This window comes from Scyliorhinus canicula, chromosome 6 (genome assembly GCF_902713615.1).
Source record: "Scyliorhinus canicula chromosome 6, sScyCan1.1, whole genome shotgun sequence".
Taxonomy (NCBI): Eukaryota; Metazoa; Chordata; class Chondrichthyes; order Carcharhiniformes; family Scyliorhinidae; genus Scyliorhinus; species Scyliorhinus canicula.
Window position 1 is genome coordinate 59328682 of NC_052151.1, and position 21288 is coordinate 59349969.

A 21288-nucleotide genomic window follows, 5' to 3' on the forward strand; every position below is an offset into this window, starting at 1 on the left:
GGCCCCTCTCTCCCAGGATGTCCAATTATTGGGTGTCTTGACGATTCTTCTCTTTGGTGATTGGGTCTCCGTGGCTGGGGCTGGCATAATAGTGTAAATAGGGATGGTGCACTGCCCTGGGTGTGGTTGGTAAGGTACAGAATAGGCTGGGGTGTGGGACTTGTTCAAGGAACAGGTACTGCGTGTCTTTGATATGTATGTCCCTGTCAGGCAGGGAAGAGATGGTCGAGTGAGGGAACCATGGTTGACAAGAGAGGTTGAATGTCTTGTTAAGAGGAAGAAGGAGACTTATGTAAGGCTGAAGAAACAAGGTTCAGACAGGGCGCTGGAGGGATACAAGATAGCCAGGAGGGAACTGAAGAAAGGGATTAGGAGAGCTAAGAGAGGGCATGAAAAATCTTCGGCAGGTAGGATCAAGGAAAACCCCAAGGCCTTTTACACATATGTGAGAAATATGAGAATGACTAGAGCGAGGGTAGGTCCGATCAAGGACAGTAGCGGGAGATTGTGTATGGAGTCTGAAGAGATAGGAGAGGTCTTGAACAAGTATTTTTCTTCAGTATTTACAAACGAGAGGGGCCATATTGTTGGAGAGGACAGCGTGAAGCAGACTGATAAGCTCGAGGAGATACTTGTCAGGAAGGAAGATGTGTTGCGCGTTTTGAAAAACTTGAGGATAGACAAGTCCCCCGGGCCTGACGGGATATATCCAAGGATTCTATGGGAAGCAAGAAATGAAATTGCAGAGCCGTTGGCAATGATCTTTGCGTCCTCGCTGTCAACAGGGGTGGTACCAGAGGATTGGAGAGTGGCGAATGTCGTGCCCCTGTTCAAAAAAGGGAATAGGGATAACCCTGGGAATTACAGGCCAGTTAGTCTTACTTCGGTGGTAGGCAAAGTAATGGAAAGGGTACTGAGGGATAGGATTTCTGAGCATCTGGAAAGGCATTGCTTGATTAGGGATAGTCAGCACGGATTTGTGAGGGGTAGGTCTTGCCTTACAAGTCTTATTGACTTCTTTGAGGAGGTGACCAAGCATGTGGATGAAGATAAAGCAGTGGATGTAGTGTACATGGATTTTAGTAAGGCATTTGATAAGGTTCCCCATGGTAGGCTTGTTCAGAAAGTAAGGAGGCATGGGATAGTGGGAAATTTGGCCAGTTGGATAACAAACTGGCTAACCGACAGAAGACAGAGTCGTGGTGGATGGCAAATATTCAGCCTGGAGCCCAGTTATCAGTGGCGTACCGCAGGGATCAGTTCTGAGTCCTCTGCTGTTTGTGATTTTCATTAACGACTTGGATGAGGGAGTTGAAGGGTGGGTCAGTAAATTTGCAGATGATACGAAGATTGGTGGAGTTGTGGATAGTGAGGAGGGCTGTTGTCGGCTTCAAAGAGACATAGATAGAATGCAGAGCTGGGCTGAGAAGTGGCAGATGGAGTTTAACCCTGACAAGTGTGAGGTTGTCCATTTTGGAAGGACAAATATGAATGCGGAATACAGGGTTAACGGTAGGGTTCTTGGCAATGTAGAGGAGCAGAGAGATCTTGGGGTCTGTGTTCATAGATCTTTGAAAGTTGCCACTCAAGTGGATAGAGCTGTGAAGAAGGCCTATGGTGTGCTAGCGTTCATTAGCAGAGGGATCGAATTTAAGAGCCGTGAGGTGATGATGCAGATGTACAAAACCTTGGTCAGGCCACATGTGGAGTACTGTGTGCAGTTCTGGTCACCTCATTTTAGGAAGGATGTGGAAGCTTTGGAAAAGGTGCAAAGGAGATTTACCAGGATGTTGCCTGGAATGGAGAGTAGGTCATACGAGGAAAGGTTGAGGGTGCTAGGCCTTTTCTCATTAGAACGGAGAAGGATGAGGGGCGACTTGATAGAGGTTTATAAGATGATTAGGGGAATAGATAGAGTAGACCGTCATAGACTTTTTCCCCGGGTGGAACACACCATTACAAGGGGACATAAATTTAAGATAAATGGTGGAAGATATAGAGGGGATGTCAGAGGTAGGTTCTTTACCCAGAGAGTAGTGGGGGCATGGAATGCACTGCCTGTGGAAGTAGTTGAGTCGGAAACGTTAGGGACCTTCAAGCGGCTATTGGATAGGTACATGGATTAGGGTAGAATAATGGAGTGTAGGTTAACTTCTTAAGGGCAGCACTGTAGCATTATGGATAGTACAATTGCTTCACAGCTCCAGGGTCCCAAGTTCGATTTCGACTTGGGTCACTGTCTGTGTGGATTCTGCACATCCTCCACGTGTGTGCGTGGGTTTCCTCCGGGTACTCCGGTTTCCTCCCACAGTCCAAAGATGTGCAGGTTGAGGTGGATTGGCCATGAAAAATTGTCCAAAATTCTATGATTAACCTAGGACAAAAGTTCGGCGCAACATCGTGGGCCGAAGGGCCTGTTCTGTGCTGTATTTCTCTATCTATCTCTATCTAATGCTGATAGCAAATGATCACACATGTTATGGCTAGTTTGTTAAAACATCACACGATTTGGTGTACTTAGGGACAATGTAAAGCACTCGTAAACATGAGGTAGAACGTACATTTATCTGCAATAGGTGCAGGGGTGAAAAATCAGAGGTCAGAATTTTACCCACACATACGTTATTGAGCCCTGAACCATTACAAAGAAGTACTGACAAAGGTCTGGGAGTGGGTGACCCTGTCCACCTTTTGTTCAGGGCCTAGTGATTGGCCTGAAGAGATCAAGTGAGGCAGAAGAAACAGGAGACATGGAATACTAATTGAGACTGTAGCCAAATAAAAAAGAGAGATAATGGTGGATAAACAAGGCAAAATCACCAAGAACCTACAACCTGTGTGACCTCGATAGTTTTCACACCAGTAGCTGATGTTTCCAAGATTTGTTCCACAAACTTGCCAATCTCCTATGGCTGACAACAATTTTAATTCTTTTAAAAAGCTTGACTTTTTAAAAATTAAATCTCTCTTTACTTTTCCCTTTCTCTAATTACTTGTTCAGCTTCAATTTTTAATGCCATCTCTCTCTATCTCCTCTGCACGGCTGATGTACTTTCCTGCTGTTATTGGAGTTTTCCTCTTTCTTCCCCCCACCCCATCTTCTGACAGGTCTCTTCCTTTTTCGTCCCGTCCCCCCCTCCCCCCTCAGTTTCTATAATTTTCTCTATATTTCTTGCTTTCTTTCTCTCTCTAACCACACCCCACAAATTCCGAACCCCACAAAGGCTGAGAGGGTCAGAGCACTAAATCCGTCTTGGAGAACCTCAAAATTTAAGAACATTAAATAGGAATAGGACTAGACCACATTGCCCATCGGGCCTGCTCCACCATTCAATAAGGGCTTCAACTCCATTTTCCTGTCTGGTCCCCATATCCCTTAATTCCCCCAAGAGACCAAAAATCTGGCTTTCCCAACCTTATTCGTATTCAGCGATGGCGCATCCACAACCCTGCGGGTTAGATAATCTCAAAGATTCCCAGCCCTTTGAGGGAGGAAATTTCTCCTCATCCCAGTCCGATTCGTCTAATCAAGAAAGGAGGGAATCAGTGTTCGAGTAGATCGAGGTTCTCATTCTGACGGGATGGGGTAATTACAAAGTGCTTTCTTTGCCTACCGTTCAGTCCAGTTGTAGCCCATGGTTTTCAGCATTTCAAACAGTTGTTGAAAATGAGTACACTGTTCTTTATCTGTCTGTGGAAAGATACAGCTATTAACAGAGAAATCATACCAATATTAAAAGCTGAAAGCCTCAATCACGTTCCTTTACCAATCTAAGTCCAAGACATATCGCAAAACAATCAAGTTGAATAGTACAGGTTGTGGGTTTTTAAAAATTGCTGAAACATGAATGCTCCAATGGAGCACGATACTGTGATTCCAAATCACTGCAATATACGATCAAAGTCCTGTGACAAACACAAAGAGAAATAACTTTAAAACGGCTCCTGAACAGATAGATTCACTTAAGTACTGAACATCTGCACATTTCCTGGAAGCAACTATCTGTTGACATGCAACATGTAGCTAACGTACGATGGGACAGTTTGAATGGCAGCCTCTGACACACACACAATCTCATTCAAGTTTTTGCCTAACACTGGTAAAGGTGTCCGCCTTGCCTCTTTAATCAGGAATGGCATGAGGGGCAGCACGGTGGTGCAATGGGTTAACCCTGCAGCCTCAATTCACCGAGGTCCCGGGTTCGATCCCGGCTCTGGGCCACTGTCCGTGTGGAGTTTGCACATTCTCCCCGTGTTTGCATAAGTTCCCCCCCCCCACAACCCAAAAGATGTGCAGGGTAGGTGGATTGGCCACGCTAACTTGCCCCTTAATTGGAAAAAATGAATTGGGTACTCTAAAATTTAAAAAAGGAGTGGCATGAGGTGTCCTGAAGAAAGAAAATGTTTTTTTCTTTTTTTAAAAATTTAGAGTACCCAATTCATTTTTTCCAATGAAGGGGCAATTTAGCGTGGCCAATCCACCTAGCCTGCATATCTTTTAGGTTGTGGGGGTGAAACCCACGCAGACACAGGGAGAATGTGTAAACTCCACACGGGCAGTGACCCAGAACCGGGATCGAACCTGGGACCTCGGTGTCATGAGGCAGCAGGGCTAACCCACTGCACCACCGTGCTGCCCGCAGAAAGGAGAAAACAACTGAAGCTGTCCGCCTGGCCTCTCAAATCAGGAGTAGCATGAGGTGTCGCGAAGAAAGGAGAAAATAACCAAGCAAAAATAAAGTTGAAAACTGGTTTTAAACTAATTTGATAATCTTTCAACATTTTATCAAGTTAAAGCAAAGTGTTACAACAGGATTTGAAAGAAATTTATGCAACAGGGAACAGTTTAACTGTGAATTCATGAAAAATGAAGGAAAAGTGAGAAGGCTTCCCCCCACTCCAAACCTCCCCTCAAATTTTAGTCATTTTTCAAGGTTTTCAAGATTTTGAGACTTGATCATAATTTTCAGGGGTTGTCAGGGATGTGGAAAGTCAACAAGATTAACAGTAACCTTGAGATGAAAATAAAATAACAGCAGGCACCTAGAGAATTAACAAGTTGTGATTTGCCCATTAACAAGATTAGCAGGAGTCGAGAGACATTGAAGCACGAATGGCCATATCAGAAACATTGCTTACCAGAGATCAGAGGGCCAATACAAACTTCAAAAGGCAAGGAATTTGAGCGAGGTAGACAACAGATCCAGAGGGGAATATCAAATAGTTTGGACAGTAAAACTTCTAGCACCCTCATTGGAGAAGCAGGCTAGTTCTTCATCTAACAGCAGACAGGTCAGTTTCATCTGTGATCCGAGCCACTGGGGCCTGTTCCAGACAACATTTAGGACCACGGCAGATTGCAGATATTCTCCTCGAAGAGATGTAGATTCATGCCTTTGCTGAACCAGGAAGGGACATTTTTCCAGAGTTGGTCACCTAAGCAGCATTTTGTGGGAACTATTAATTGGATTTAACATATGGCATACTAAAATCAGATGTTGCTTGTAGAAGGGGGTCTCAGTGAGTTCAGGGAACGCGAGTACATTTTGAGAACAAGAGGTAACTTCAGATAATGCGGTGTGTTTAGTTACTCATATTTAATTGCCATAGTATTTATTAGTACTTTGTTATGTGTTTTTTATTTGCCTTTATTTTAACAAATAGTTTTTATTAATCCCTTACATAACTGGACTGGTTCCTCACTGGATTCTATATGGTTCCTCACATTATTCCAAACAGAAATACACCACAAAGCACCAATGTTTCAAGTTATCATTGAGAGTTTTGAAATATTCTCGCAGGCAACATCAGCGGGGTTCTTAACAGGGTTCTGACATCCTGATTGTAAAGAATTACTGCTGTTAGTTGCTGTAAAATACACACTTTCAATAGCAGTTTCCACTACCCGTACACTGGGCATGCCCCTCATGTCAGAATGCGTGGAACACCAAGTATTTCACTCCCTCCTGGCTTTCTAAGTTGTCGCAGATGACCAAAATACAGCTTCCCCTCAAGCAAGAAAAACAGAAAAAAAAGTAGTTTTATTTGTTGTTCCATTATCCAATGTTGGTGCATGAACTAGAAGACACTTAATGGCCTGGATTTTGTGATAAGAAAAATGGTGAGACGATTAGCACTTATCAATATTAAAGGGAAAATCCAACAGCAACCTCCGGTGTCCACATGTGTGCTGTTAAACACGGACATTGTGAAGTTGCTGTTCAAGTTGTCCTAATGTTTCCAGAAGCTTAGCTATATCGATACCTCACCAACAGTCTCAGAATTCAAACGTATAAGGGCATGAAAATGCGGTATTTACCCATTAAATACTTCAGAAAAATTAGAGGTTGTTCATTCCAGTGTACGTGAAACGTTTCCAATGGTGTGATGTGTCAGAATTACCACCACAGAAGCTCTCTAGCACTGCAAATCGACTTGTACAAACATACAGTCTCATCCTTCAGATTTTAATTATGGTTGGAAATTTTAAATAAAAATTATTTTACCTTTCCTTTGTCTCTCATCTCTCTCTCTCTCTCTCCAACTCCCATCTTTATTTCCCGCTCTTTATTTTGCTTTCTGTAAATGATTTTACATTGAAATAAATATTCTAACTTGCACTTCTTAGTCTAAACTTTGCATTGCTTCAGTTGGATTGGTTGAAGAGATCAACTGTTGCTGCCCTGTTCCTAGCACACAGGTCCCAGATTTCCTGTGGAGGTACCACACTGAAATTAATTTCTAATTACCGCAACTTGTGCTGTAAAAGTCTGCTAAAATTCTGTGGACAGGGGATTGCCTAACGAACAGAAAGTACTTCACTTGCTGCCGTCCACAAAACATGAGCTGATAATTCATTGCAAGTTACACAAAGATGCTACATTTCCATTGCTTAATGGTCAAGTTGACAATGGAATAACCATTCGTTGTTTAGATCAGCGAGATCGCCTTTGCATGGTCTTAAGATTCTACTCATCAAATCGTAGGCAAAACATCACTAACAATGCCAAGCGTTCCTGCCCAGTTACCGTGGCTCCACTACAGAAGCACCTTGGTTGCACGCTCCTCATTCCACCCCAACTTTGGACTGTTATGAGGTTTGGAGCTGAATGGTAAACACAAAGCCCAAATTTAGCATCAGTAAACAGGCAACTGGCGAGTAACCATTGTTTGATAGCACTGTTGATGACATCTTCCATCACTTTTCTAATGATTGAGAAGATGCTGATGGGACAATTGTTTGGGTTGGATTGGTATGGATTTCCATTGAAGAGAAATCTGGGCAGTTTCTAAACATTTGAGCAGCACATTAGCTCAGTGGGTAGCACTGTTGCTTCACAGTTCCAGGGTCCCAGGTTTGATTCCCAGCTTGGGTCACTGCCTGTGGGGAGTCTGTACGTTCTCCCTGTGTCTGGGTTTCCTCCAGGTGCTCCGGTTTCCTCCCACAAGTCTAAAAAGACATGCTGTTAGGTGAATTGGATATTCTGAATTCTCCCTTGGTCGAACCGAACAGGCACCGGAATGTGGTGACTAGGGGATTTTCACAGTAACTTCATTGTAGTGTTAATGTAAGCCTACTTGTGACAATAAAGATTATGTCATGTAGATGTAGCTGTATTGGAAAAGCTTGGTTTAAAGTGCGGCTAGTTCTGGAGCACAGGCCTTAGTCCCAGATTTGGGGTTGGTGAGGTCCATAGACTTTGATGTGTCCAGTGCTATCAGCTATTTACTGGTGCCACATGAGTGAATTACATTGTTTGAGGCCTTGTATTTGATGGTAGGAACCTCAGGATGAGGCCAAGAAGGATTATCCCCATGGCAATTCTGGACAAAGATCATTGAAAACCTTGCCTTTTGCACTCATGTGTTTGGCTCTGCCTTTACGGACAACTATAATATTTATTGATCCTCCTCCTCTCATTAGTTGCTTAACTGTCCCTTACCATTCACAATTAGATGTAGCAGGGATGCTAAATTGTGACCTTTAAAGTTAGTTGTAGCAATAGTGAGCTCTGGCATGCTGGGCTATTACATGGCCCACCTCCATCTCTGCCTCAGCCTTCATGCTCTGCAGATTTCAGCACATCAAAACTCTCCATATCCTATCCCACATCTCAAGTGGTGTTCAGCTGAAATTCCAGCTCTTGCTAACATTGGCTCTCAGTCCTGAATGCATCTAATTTAAAGTTCTTTCCTTCATGGGCTTGTGGTTCCCTAGTTCTACAGCCCACTGTAATTCTCCGTACTGCTAATTTTGGTCTTTTGTGGTCTTCACCCCACTACTGGTGGCTGGCTGCAGTCACCCAGGCATCCTCTTTTGAAATTATCTCAAGCTCATCAACTTCCCTCATCTCCTTTAAAGACTGCGTTCAAAATCTACCTCCGAATGATTTTTTGATCACTCCTCTTAACATCTGTCTGTCTGGCTTAGCCTCCATTTTGTTTGATTACATCTATGTTAAACACGTTGGGCTGTTATTCCTTTCATTTTCAGTTCTCCTGGATGAGAATTACAGTTAGGACAACCTCCTTAGTGTAACACCTTTGCTGGGTCACCAATTAAGAGCTGACCATTCCACCATATTAATTTTGCTCAGATTTCACACTGGCTATACACCCGAGTTTCACTGAAGGCAATATCTTTCGTAAACAATTTAAGACTTGCAATGTCATGTTCAAGTCACTGCTCAAAACAAGGTCATGGATGAGACTAATATCAGTTTTTTTTGAGTGGGGTGGGGAAAATGGGAAAAAGATGACCCTGAATATTTGAACAAAGTGAGTCAGGCCCAGTCACAAAGACAATTTATGAATACTGCCAGATAGCAAAATTGTCAATACAATATAATGTGCCAAACAAATCATGTGGATTTATATTGTTTGAATTATATATTTTTTCTAACACGTAAACAAATATTTGCCAAAAGCAATGGTTTACTTTATGGTCAATTTACATCAGAACTTTTATCTAATTTGATGCTAACTTTGATGCCAAACAGATTATTGTGAAAGTGGCAATTTTAAAAAAATCTTCTAGGGCCCATAAGAACTAGGAGCAGGAGTAGGCCATCTGGCCCCTCGAAAGAAACCATTTTGAAACTATACAATCCCTACAGTACAGGAGGCCATTCAGCCCATTTAGTCTGCACCAACTCTCTAAAAGAGCACCCTACCTATATCCCTGTAACCCCACCAACCTGCACATCTTTGGACTAAGGGGCAATTTCAACATGACCAATCTACCTAACCTGCAGTCTGTGGGAGGAAACAAGAACACCCGCAGGAAACACACACTGATAAGGGGAGAACGGCAAACCCCACACAATCAACCAAGGCCGGGAAGGAACCCAGGTCCCTGGCGCTGTGAGGCAGCAGTGCTAACCATTATGCCACTAAAGCATACAAAGTGGCAAAGATTAGTGGGAGACTAGAGGATTGGGAAATCTTTAGGGGGCAACAGAAAGCTACTACTAAAGCTATAAAGAAGAGCAAGATGGGTTATGAGAGTAAACTTGCTCAGAATATAAAAACAGATAGTAAAAGTTTCTACAAATATATAAAATAAATAAGAGTGGCTAATTGGTCCTTCAGAGGATGGGAAGGGAGATTTAATAATGGGAGATAAGAAAATGGCTGAGGAACTGAACAGGTTTTTTGAGTTGGTCTTCACAGTGGAAGACACAAATAACATGCCAGTGACTGATAGAAATGAGGCTATGACAAGTGAGGACCTTGAGATGATTGTTATCACTAAGGAGGTAGTGATGGGCAAGCTAATGGGGCTAAAGGTAGACAAGTCTCCTGGCCCTAATGGAATGCATCCCAGAGTACTAAAAGAGATGGCTAAGGAAATTGCAAATGCACTTGCGATAATTTACCAAAATTCACTAGACTCTGGGGTGGTCCTGGCGGATTGGAAATGAGCAAACGTGACACCACTGTTTAAAAAAAGGAGGTGGACAGAAAGCGGATATTATAGGCCAGTTACCTGAGCTTCGGTAGTAGGGAAGATGCTGGAATCTATTTACATAGAATTTACAGTGCAGAAGGAGGCCATTCAGCCCATCGAGTCTGCACCGGCTCCTGGAAAGAGCATCCTACCCAAGGTTAATACCTCCACCCTATCCCCATAACCCCATAACCCAGTAACCCCACCCAACACAAAGGGCAATTTTGGACACCAAGGGCAATTTATCATGGCCAATCCACCTAACCTGCACATCTTTGGACTGTGGGAGGAAACCGGAGCACCCGGAGGAAACCCACGCACACACAGGGAGGACATGCAGGCTCCGCACAGACAGTGACCCAAGCCGGAATCGAACCTGGGACCCTGGAGCTGTGAAGCGATTGTGCTATCCACAATGCTACCGTGCTGCCCCTATCAAGGAAGAAATAGCGAGGCATCTGGATGGAAATTGTCCCATTGGACAGATGCAGCATGGGTTCACAAACACAAAGGGCAGGTCGTGCCTAACTAATTTAGTGGAATTATTTGAGGGCATTACCAGTGCGGTAGATAACAGGGAGCCAATGGATGTGGTATATCTGGATTTCCAGAAAGCTTTTGACAAAGGGCCACATAAAAGATTGCTGCATAAGATAAAGATGCATGGCATTTAGGGTAAAGTAGTAGCATGGATAGGGGATTGGTTAATTAATGGAAAGCAAAGAGTGGGAATTAATGGGTGTTTCTCTGGTTGGCAATCAGTAGCTAGTGGTGTCCCTCAGGGATCAGTGTTGGGCCCACAATTGTTCACAATTTACATAGATGATCTGGAGTTGGGGACCAAGTGCAATGTCTCCAAGTTTGCAGACGATACTAAGATGAGTGGTAAAGCAAAAAGTGCAGAGGATACTGGAAGTCTGCAGAGGGATTTGGATAGTTTAACTGAATGGGCTAGGGTCTGGCAGATTGGATACAATGTTGATAAATGTGAGGTCATCCATTTTGGTAGGAATAACAGCAAAAGGGATTATTATTTAAATGATAAAATATTAAAATATGCTGTTGCGCGGAGGGACCTGGGTGTGCTAGTGCATGCGTTGCAAAAAGTTGGTTTACGTGCAACAGGTGATTAAGAAGGCAAATGGAGTTTTGTCCTTCATTGATAGAGGGGTGGAATTTAAGACGAGGGTGGTTATGCTGCAACTATATAAAGGTGTTAGTGAGGCCACAGCTGGAGTATTGGGCGAGATTCTCTGCAAATGCGGAGAATCGTAAAGGCTGCCGTGGGACAGCCTTCACGCCCACTTCCGGGGATGATTCTCCCCCCCCCCGGGGGGGGCTAGGAGCGCAGCCCCTTGCGTCACGGCGGCGCGGCCTTGACGACCGTCATCAAGGCCGCAAGCTAAGCGTCGCGCTGGCTGACGCGGCCGAAGATGTCAGCCGCGCATGCGCAGGTTGGACAACGCCAACCCCGCAAGACGTGGCGGCTTGATCTTGCCAGGCGGCGGAGGGGAAGAGTGCGTCCGTTTTGGACGCAGGCCCGACGATCGGTGGGCACCGATCGCGGGCCTGTCCCCTCCGGAGCACAGTCGCGGTGCTCCCGTCCCAATCGGGCCCCTGGATGCCCCAAACGGGCATCCGGCTCCGGTTTCACGAATGCAGCGACCAGGTGTGGTTGCTGCCGTGTTCAAACGGGCGTGAAGGCCCGGTCGCTTGGCCCCGGAGAATCGCCGCTCGTCATAAAAAACGGCGAGCGGCGATTCGTGGCGTGGGTCGGGCGTGGGGGGGGGGGGGGGGGGGGGGAAAGAGGGAAGAGGAGAATAGCGGGAGGGCGTGAAAAATGTAGGGAGGCCCTCCCGCTATTCTCCCACCCAGCGTGGGGGGTGGAGAATCGCGCCCATTGTGTTCAGTTTTGGTCTCCTTACCTGAGAAAGGATGCACTAGCGCTGTAGGGTGTGCAGAGGAGATTCACTAGGTTAATCCCAGAGTTGAGGGGGTTGGATTACAGGGAGAGGTTGAGTAGACTGGGACTATACTCGTTGGAATTTAGAAGAATGCGGGGGGATCTAATAGAAACATATAAAATTATGAAAGGAATAGATAGGATAGATGTGGGGAGGTTGTTTGCACTGGCGGGTGAAAGCAGAACTAGGGGACATAGCCTCAAAATAAGGGGAAGTAGATTTAGGACTGAGTTGAGGAAGAACTTCTTCACCCAAAGGGTTGTGAATCTATGGAATTCCCTGCCCAGTGAAGCAGTTGAGGCTCCTTCATTAAATGTTTTCAAGATAAAGATAGATAGTTTTTTGGAGAATAAAGGAATAAAGAGTTATGGTGTTTGGGTGGGAAAGTGGAGCTGAGTCTACAAAAGATCAGCCATGATCTCATTGAATGGCGGAACAGGCTCGAAGGGGCCATATGGCCTACTCCTGCTCCTAGTTATTATGTCACAATGAGTAATGATTGCAGATCCAAACAAACTAGATCATACGTCACCAGACTGCTCAAAGTACATGACTCGCAAAGTTTGTCCACCCAAGAGCATTTCTCATAAAACCTCTCTCTCTCATTACCTACCACATAAATCATTTGGTCAAAATCATATTTCTTCATTCGATCAATAGCAGCTGCAACATCTCTGCAAACAAAAATAGTGAAACAACAGCAATTATTTCCATGAATGATCTGTTGTTTCCACAAATTAGGTGATATAATCAAAAAAACCTTTCATCGGGTAAATACAGGTACTATAGGATATTTCCTCTCAGAAGGTAAAGTTAGAGCAAAATAATCTTCCTAATTCTGGCAGTGGAATAAGGTTACATATGGTAAATAGTTAATCATCCAAAACAGAGGCACCACCACCAAAGGGGGTGGGGGTATTGCTCCCTGCAAATGCCGATAATCTCCAAGGAATCTCATCTCAACTTTAGAGTGATACTGTCAAGCTGCCCAAATGAAAATAACACTTTTGCAAAGAAAATGTTTTCATTGGTGAACAGGAGCAGAAATAATAAGGTGCAAAGACAAAATGTAAATTATTATTTTTTTCTTTAAAAAAAATTAATTTAGTGTACCCAATTAAGAAGCATTTTTGCGTGGCCAATTCACCTACCCTGCACATCCTTTTGGGTTGTGGGGGCGAAACCCACGCAGACACAGGGAGAATGTGCAAACTGCACACGGACAGTGACCCGGGGCCGGGATCGAACCCAGGTCTCAGCGCTGTGAAGCAACAGTGCTCACCACTGCGCTCCCCATAAAACGTAAATTATTATATAAACTGAGGACCCAACTTTAACTCTGCACGGCAATAGGTTTTGAAGGAGTTAAAATCTCACCCTGGTGCCTATCAGGGGACTCTGGTTTGAATGGTCCAAGATGATTACTACCAACTTGTTCAGGAAGAAGAACAATGTAATTAAAATCAGTGGATCCAAATTGTCCATTTTCCACAGAACTGGCCTCCAAACCACCAGAAAGCTATCTGTTTTAACTGTTCATCCGGGTGAAGGGATTAAAGGCTTTCCAACGGAGTTATTTCACATGTATAATTTATTTTAAAAAATCTGTCTCAGTAGTTTTTAAATAGACACCACTGAAAATAGCTGTCAATGTTTTTCATCACATTTCCTATTACTTACATGTTAACACTTTATTACTTTAGCTGAAGAATATTTCAGTGTTTGAGATGTCCCTCATAAATTAGGAAGCTAATAATAGTTCCTGTACTGAAGTGCAATGCACTGATCTCTAATTACAAACCTTTAAAGTATCTTCATGCTTGTACATTATACAAATCTTCCTTACTTTGATGACATATCATCCCTCTGCCTATTAAACAAACTAGACCAATGAATTAACTGGAGTTTTAAGTTTAAATGAATGGATTATTGTCACAGTTACAAGATAATTCATAACATTCTCCATTTTCATTCAACCAAAATAGTTCAATACTGTGTGGCAAGATTCAATTCCAATTCGATCTGTAAGTTTGTGAATGATATGACTGTCGTGGGTTGGATCTCAAACAATGATGAATCAGACTACAGAAGGGAGATAGATCATTTGGTTGCATGGTGTACCGAAAACAACCTCTCTCTGAATGTTGACAAAATCGAGGAACCGATCATCGACTTCAGGAAGCGTAGCATGACCCCCCCCCCACATCTACATCAATGACTCCGAAGTGGATGTGATCCATAGCTTTAAGTTCCTGGGGGTCACCATCACCAACAGTCTGTCCTGGTCCACTCACATTGATGCAACAGTCAAGAAAGCCCAACAACGTCTCCACTTTATAAAACCCTAGTTAGACCACACTTTGAATATTGTGCCCAGTTCTGGTCGCCTCATTATCGGAAGGATGTGGATGCTTTGGAGAGGGTACAGAGGAGATTTACCAGGATGCTGCCTGGACTGGAGGGCATGTCTTATGAAGAAAGGTTGAGGGAGCTAGGGCTTTTCTCACTGGAGCAAAGAAGGTAGAGAGGTGACTTGATAGAGGTGTACAAGGTGATGAGAGGCATGGATAGGGTGGATAGCAAGAGACTTTTCCCCAGGGTGGAAATGGCTGTCACGAGGGGGACATCATTTTAAGGTGATTGAAGGAAGGTATAGGGGAGACGTCAGAAGGTTCTTTACACAGCGAGTGGTGAGTGTGTGGAATGCACTGCCAGCAGAGGTGGTGGAGTTAGTGTCATTAGGGACATTTAAGCAATGCTTAGACAGGCACATGGACAGCAGTAAATTGAAGGAGTGTAGGTTAGGTTAATCCTAGATTAGGATAAATGGTCAGCACAACATCGTGGGCTGAAGGGCCTGTACTGTGCTGTCTGTTGTGTTCTGTGTACTTCCTACGGAAGCTGAAGAAATTCGGCATGTCTGCATCGACTCTCACAAACTTGTACAGATGTGCCAGAGAGAGCATCTATCCGACTGCATTACAGCCCGGTATGGCAACTGCTCGGCCCAAGATCACAAAAAATTTCAGCGTGTGGTGAACTCAGCCTAACGCATCACACAAGCTTGCCACCCTGCCATTGATTCTGTCTACACCTCCCACTGCCTTGGGAAGGCAGACAGCATTGTCAGTGACCCCTCATGCCCAGGCTTTGCCCTCTTCCAGACCCTTCCATTAGGCAGAAGATAGAAGTCTGAAGACCCACACATCCAGACATAGGAACAGCTTCTTCCCCACAGCTACTAGACTCAACAACTCTTCCTCAGACTGATCTGTTCCTGACGCCCTATGTTGCTTTTGCTCATGTATTTGCTTTGTTATTGTCTGTTCTGTGTGTATTTAGATATTGAATTGTATTGGTTTGAAGAGCCAGGTTGAGTGGCTCCTGAACACATGTGCAATTTCCAATCCATATTATTGTTGAGGAGCACGAGGATTCAATTAGGATTGTAACGTTTTCATTTCTTCCACTTGATTTTATTTATAAACGATTTAAAATGTTCATACATTGTTATTATGGAGTAAGATTTCTGGAGTCCCCATGGGGCTGTTTAGCACAGGGCTAAATTGCTGACTTTGAAAGCAGACCAAGCAGGCCAGCAGCACGGTTCGATTCCCGTAACAGCCTCCCCAAACAGGCGCCGGAATGTGGCGACTAGGGGCTTTTCACAGTAACTTCATTTGAAGCCTACTCGTGACAATAAGCGATTTTCATATTCATTCATTTCATTATTGCACTGTCGTTAATTGTATTTGCTCAGGTCTCCCTGAATGTAATAATTGGTTAAAGATTGGATCTGATCATAATCCTACTTTTGTGTACTGATATTGGAGCGAGTTCCACTTGTGTTTTAACATCCTGAGGCACACGTAAATGTTTCCAGTAGTAAGATGAATGCCTATTCATAAAAGTGCACCCTGTTAGGTGTAACATTTCTGATGTTTCCAAATAAAATTTTCTTAAACAAAAAAAAAATGTATTTGCTTTGTTTGGTCCTTGTTCTGCATTGTAACCAATCACAATTTGTCGATGTACTTTGTTGATTATTCTTTTTGTCTATTGTGGCTGCAGAAAAATGCACTTCAGTACGTGACAATAAATCTATCAATCAATCATCATCATGAGGGTGGAAGTCACTTGTACTAAATATTTCACTATGGTTTAAAAACAATATATCAGAAATTTAGTGCAGGAACAATAAAGAACTTGCTTTGCTCCCGTTCACTGCCTCACCTACATATTAGGTGGGACGAAAGGAATGTGTGCTTACACATTACAGGTTGGGTTGTAAACCAATTCAACACATTGGTGGAACAGGATTTTCTGGACTTTTTCCCCTTCAGGGAACGAGGGGATCATGGGGTAGAAAGAAAATTATGCTTTTAAACTACTAAGTTACGTTATCCAAACTGTTCAGATGATACGTCCTTTTAGACAATGATGTGGACTGACTCCAAACATTGGGGGTGAGGGACTGAAATATATGTGCAGCAATGGAATTTTCTGTGGCATCAAATTTGCCATACTTTGGGAAGTCAATGAATAACGAAGATTCCAGAGAATGCATGGATTGTCAATCTGATTTAATTGAAAAATGAGCACATATAGGACTCTGACTGATACAGCATTGAAAGATCAAGAAAAATACAATTAAGACCCCTTCTCAAAATAACTAACCCACCCATGGTCTGGTTTGCTGTGTATCGCCGAATCAAAACACAAAGCAAGTCTTATGAGGAAAAAAGGGCAGACAAAGTTAATTCTTTTCAGTTAGAGATCCGTCCGTTTTGGGAGGTGACAGCCTGCGCCCAGGGAGTCTGTCACTTAGAACCATAGAACAGTACAGCACAGAACAGGCCCTTCGGCCCTCGATGTTGTGCCGAGCAATGATCACCCTACTCAAACCCACGTATCCACCCTATACCCGTAACCCAACAACCCCCCCCTTAACCTTACTTTTTTGGGACACTACGGGTAATTTAGCCTGGCCAATCCAGCTAACCTGCACATCTTAGGACTGTGGGAGGAAACCGGAGCACCCGGAGGAAACCCACGCACGCACGGGGAGGACGTGCAGACTCCACACAGACAGTGACCCAGCCGTGAACCGAACCTGGGACCCTGGAGCTGTGAAGCATTTATCCTAACCACCATGCTACCGTGCTAGTCTTCTGTATTGAATATCGTTGTGGCTGCAGAGATTGATTCGCGAGTGGAAGCCCGTCCACAGGTGAATAGCATTGGCCCAAGCATGACTGACGTTTTTTTCCCTTCTGGCAGGCTCTTTCTTCTGCCATCTGGTCATTTATTTTACCTTCTGCTTTCTTCACACCGTTCCAAACTGCTTGGAACAAAGTTTCTTCTCGTATTGTGCCAACATAAACTACCAAGTGGAGTATCCCCTCCAGGCATGGGCAAATAATATGAAGACCAACCATCAAGAACCCCCCTCAACATTTCTGGTATTGTTCAACGGAGTGGGTAAAACCAGTACTGTTTGGGACCAGCACAGCTGCAGGAGTTGCCAGAAAGCTGCCTGATGACAGTTCATTGCCTATGGGACTCCATTCTGGATTTTCAGTAGGGTTTTATTCCTTTATTCGCTCGAGAGAGAAATACCTACAAGGCAGTGTGGCTATTTACCCATAGGTTGGGATCTTGTTCTGGACACCAGGGAATAACCACACGTCAGTGGGCCATAATGCCATGTGTCTGGAAGCCAGGTCTCCTCAAGAGTCCCCTGTATTTTAGCCAATTTGCAACATGTTGCCACAGGGAGGCTCTACAAAAGGACTTGGTGATTGAGGTTATTTATCGGCAGGAGAGATTAATGCACACTCTTTTCACAATAGATGTATTGCTAGCAAGCGGAAAGAGATGAAAGAAAAAGATGACAAGCAGACTGATCACTATGCACCATCCAACATGCTAAAGCATACAATGCACCGCATCAACTGGGAACATAAACCTTTTTTCCAGTCAGTTGTAATTTTTGATCTAATTTTTTTCATCTGTAGAAGTTCTAAGTAACAGATTGTCTACAATGTACTTTATGCTCAGCTGAGCAAACATGTTTCCCATCATGCTGATAGGGGAAAATTCAAAGGAGGGCCCTCCTTACTTCTCACGTTATCAGCTTATTGATGAACAGCACAAAGCCAATGGGCTGAATCCAGCTCGGGAGTGTTCAGTTTTGTCGTCCATGCTGAACGGTTCAGATGTTCAAACTACTGTGTAATTTTGGCAACCTATGATCCTAAATAATGTGATGCATCAGGAAACAATCTACTATGCCTTGATCCAATAATGCTCAAAAGTTTCAACGACGATTCGATTTCAGAAATTTTGCCTCCATCATAAGCATTTTGTTTATCACTGTGTGAAGACTTCACTCTCGAGTTTCCCTTGACTAATTTGAACTCCAACTTATTGCATAGGTTTAAATTGAAAGCAGACTCGATGGGCCGAATGGCCTCCTTTGGCACTGTAAATTCTATGGATTAACTCTTCAATATAATTTACCAGCCCACATAATTTTTTTGATGCAACTCAAGTCAATGCCATTGAATTTATTTACTCGTTCCTTCTAATTCAGCTCTCTGATGTTAGGGATGCGTTTTTTTTCATTCAGCATTTCCAGGGCTCAAATGCCCCCTTTGTGTCTCAGTGAGCAGAGAGTGACTCAGTGGTCAGTGTGAACAAAACAGATGGAATTCCTACTTCTATACCGTCACCATTCCGGCCATAGTTCAAGCCCGTCTGCTTTGTTGATGGCTGTATATAGTGATTGGACATATTTCGTGGAGCCCATCGATTGCCTCAAGATTGGATTGATGCAAATTTGCAAATGACTAACATCTAATATTAGGGATCCACTGAATATGCCAATGTGACAATTTACTCAAGAGTTTCAAAGTCTCTCTCTCTCCCAGTGTTCCATATTGGAGAGACTAAACACAGACTGGGTGACTGATTTGCAGAACACCATTGGTCCTCCCCAAGCAGGACCTAGACCTTCCTGTCGCTTGCCATTTCAACTCACCATCTTGCTCTCACGTCCACATGTCCGAGCTTGGCCTGCTGCAAATGGTCCAGTGAAGCCCAGCGCAAACTGGAGGAACAGCACCTCATCTTCCGATTAGGCACGCTACAGCTTTCCGGACTTAACACTGAGTTTAACAACTTCAATTTGTGAACTTTCTCCTCCACCTTTCCCCCGTTTATTTGCATCAATTTAACATTTCTTCCGTTGACCTGCTTTTCCCTCACCATTGTTCCCCGCCCCCATCTCACCTGTTCCCTGCCACCCTTTGACACACTGCTCACCTTTGTTCTGCCATTCACACATTTCAAACTCTTTATGTGCCACTATCAGCCACCCTCTTAGTCTTAATCACTGCCATTTACATTCCTGTTGTCTTCTGTCCTCAGCATCTTTGTCAATCTCCACATATTGCTGGCCCCCTATCCAGCCCACTGCTCCATACCTCCCCACTACAGTATAAATCTGACTCCATTTCCCGTTCTCTCCAGCTTTGAGCGGCTCAGTAACACAGTGGTTAGCACTGTTCCCTCACAGCACCAGGGTCTCAGGTTCGATTCCTGACTTGGGTAAGTGTCTGCGCGGAGTCTGCACATTCTCCCCGTTTTTGCGTGGATTTCCTCCGGGTGCTCCGGCTTCCTCGCACAAGCTCTGAAAGATGTGCTGTTAGGTGTATTGGATATTCTGAATTCTCCCCCAGTGTACCTGGACAGGCGCCGGAGTGTGGCAACTCGGGGCTTTTCACAGTAACTTCATTGCAGTGTTAATGTAAGCTTATGAAGCCACAGTGCTAACCACTGTGCTACCGTGCCGCCCAATGCTAACCGTACCGTGCTAACCAATGACATGGTTAGGGTTGAAAACCCTCTGTGCAAGCTATTGTGAACATCAACCCACACACTACCCCTCTGGGATGGAGTACTAGTGGACATTCTTGCTGTCGCAGAGAGTTACCATTTAGTTACAGCTGAAATTTCCAATTCAAGTTTTCGAGTTTTACTTTAATTACATTTATGGCAAGTCTATTCACCGACTTTGCAAATTTAGACTTGGCTCCAAACACTCACTGTGTGAAGATCAGGATTCACTTCACCAGAGAAAACTGTGCTTCATGACTAGAATTGCAACATTTAAATCCCTTTAAATGTGAAACTAAGAAAAACATGTGAAAACCTACAGAAACGAAAGCATTGCCAGAGCAGACATATGGCTGGTCAAGAACAGCTATATTAAATTGTCTAGTATCAGACATGGACATTTGGATGAATAAATATTGAAATCTCACCAATACTTTGTGCATGGTTACAAAATGCTTTAAAATTGGGAAAAAAAAAGCTCACCTGGTCAAGTAAAGGGACGTCCCATCACAACGAACAATTTTGGCGTAAACAGAGAGATCACCATTTGGTGAAAGATCAACCACTCCAGTTCCTTGCCTTTAGGGAAAAAAAAGATACCTGTATAGAGATAACTTTTTATTACTTTGCAAGCATAAAGTTTTCATTCTCAAGGAAGGAATAAAGAAAAGCAGTTTTGTCATAAACCACTTTACTCACTGTAAAATGCTTTGCAGTGTTATGGGGATGTGATAGCGCAATTAGTGTTCTCCTAGGAAACATGACAAAGTGAGTCATGTAGCAAACAAGGAAGTGACCACAAATTGGTTTTAACAACAGAAAAATTGTGAGGTTGAATTTCAAATCTAGTTTTTGATAATGTTGAGGAATGATTATTCCTATCTATCCAGCCTGGTTTCCTGAACAGACTAAAGCTCCTGGCATCACCCGAGCCCGAAGGAAGAACACGCACGAACAGACTCAAAAACAGCTTCTTCCCCACTGTCACCAGACTCCTAAATGACCCTCTTATTGACTGACCTCATTAACACTACACCCTGTATGCTTCAACCGATGCCAATGCTTATGTAGTTACATTGTATATCTTGTGTTGCCCTATTATGTATTTTGTTTAATTCCCTTTTCTTCCATGTACTGAATGATCTGTTGAGCTGCTTGCAGAAAATACTTTTCACTGTACCTTGGTACACGTGACAATAAACAAATCCAATCCAATCCAATCCAAGCTGCATGTGATTAATGTTTCCACTTTTATTTCAAATATGATTCAATTATTGGCTCGGTGATCGAAGAATTCTCTCGTCTTATTAAAACTGTCGAAGATCATCCTGCAAGTCCACCTGAGCAGTCAAGTAGAATGGCAACTCAACATCTTACCTAATGGACAGCACCTCCAGACAGTGCAGCACCTCATCAGTACTACATTGAAGTGCAGCCCAAATTATGCACTCAAGGCCCGGGGGGGGGGGGGGGGGG

At 43.7% G+C, this 21288-nt stretch overlaps 1 protein-coding gene across 1 annotated transcript in view; it reads right to left on the reverse strand.

Moving 5' to 3' along the window:
* The window catches only part of rars2 (arginyl-tRNA synthetase 2, mitochondrial), a 116569-nt gene that overhangs the window by 23506 nt on the left and 71775 nt on the right, over window positions 1-21288 (reverse strand). The window contains exon 13 of the mRNA XM_038799331.1: window positions 3615-3691. Within this exon, the coding sequence (XP_038655259.1) occupies window positions 3615-3691 (77 nt within the window). The remainder of the gene's footprint in view (window positions 1-3614; window positions 3692-21288) is intronic.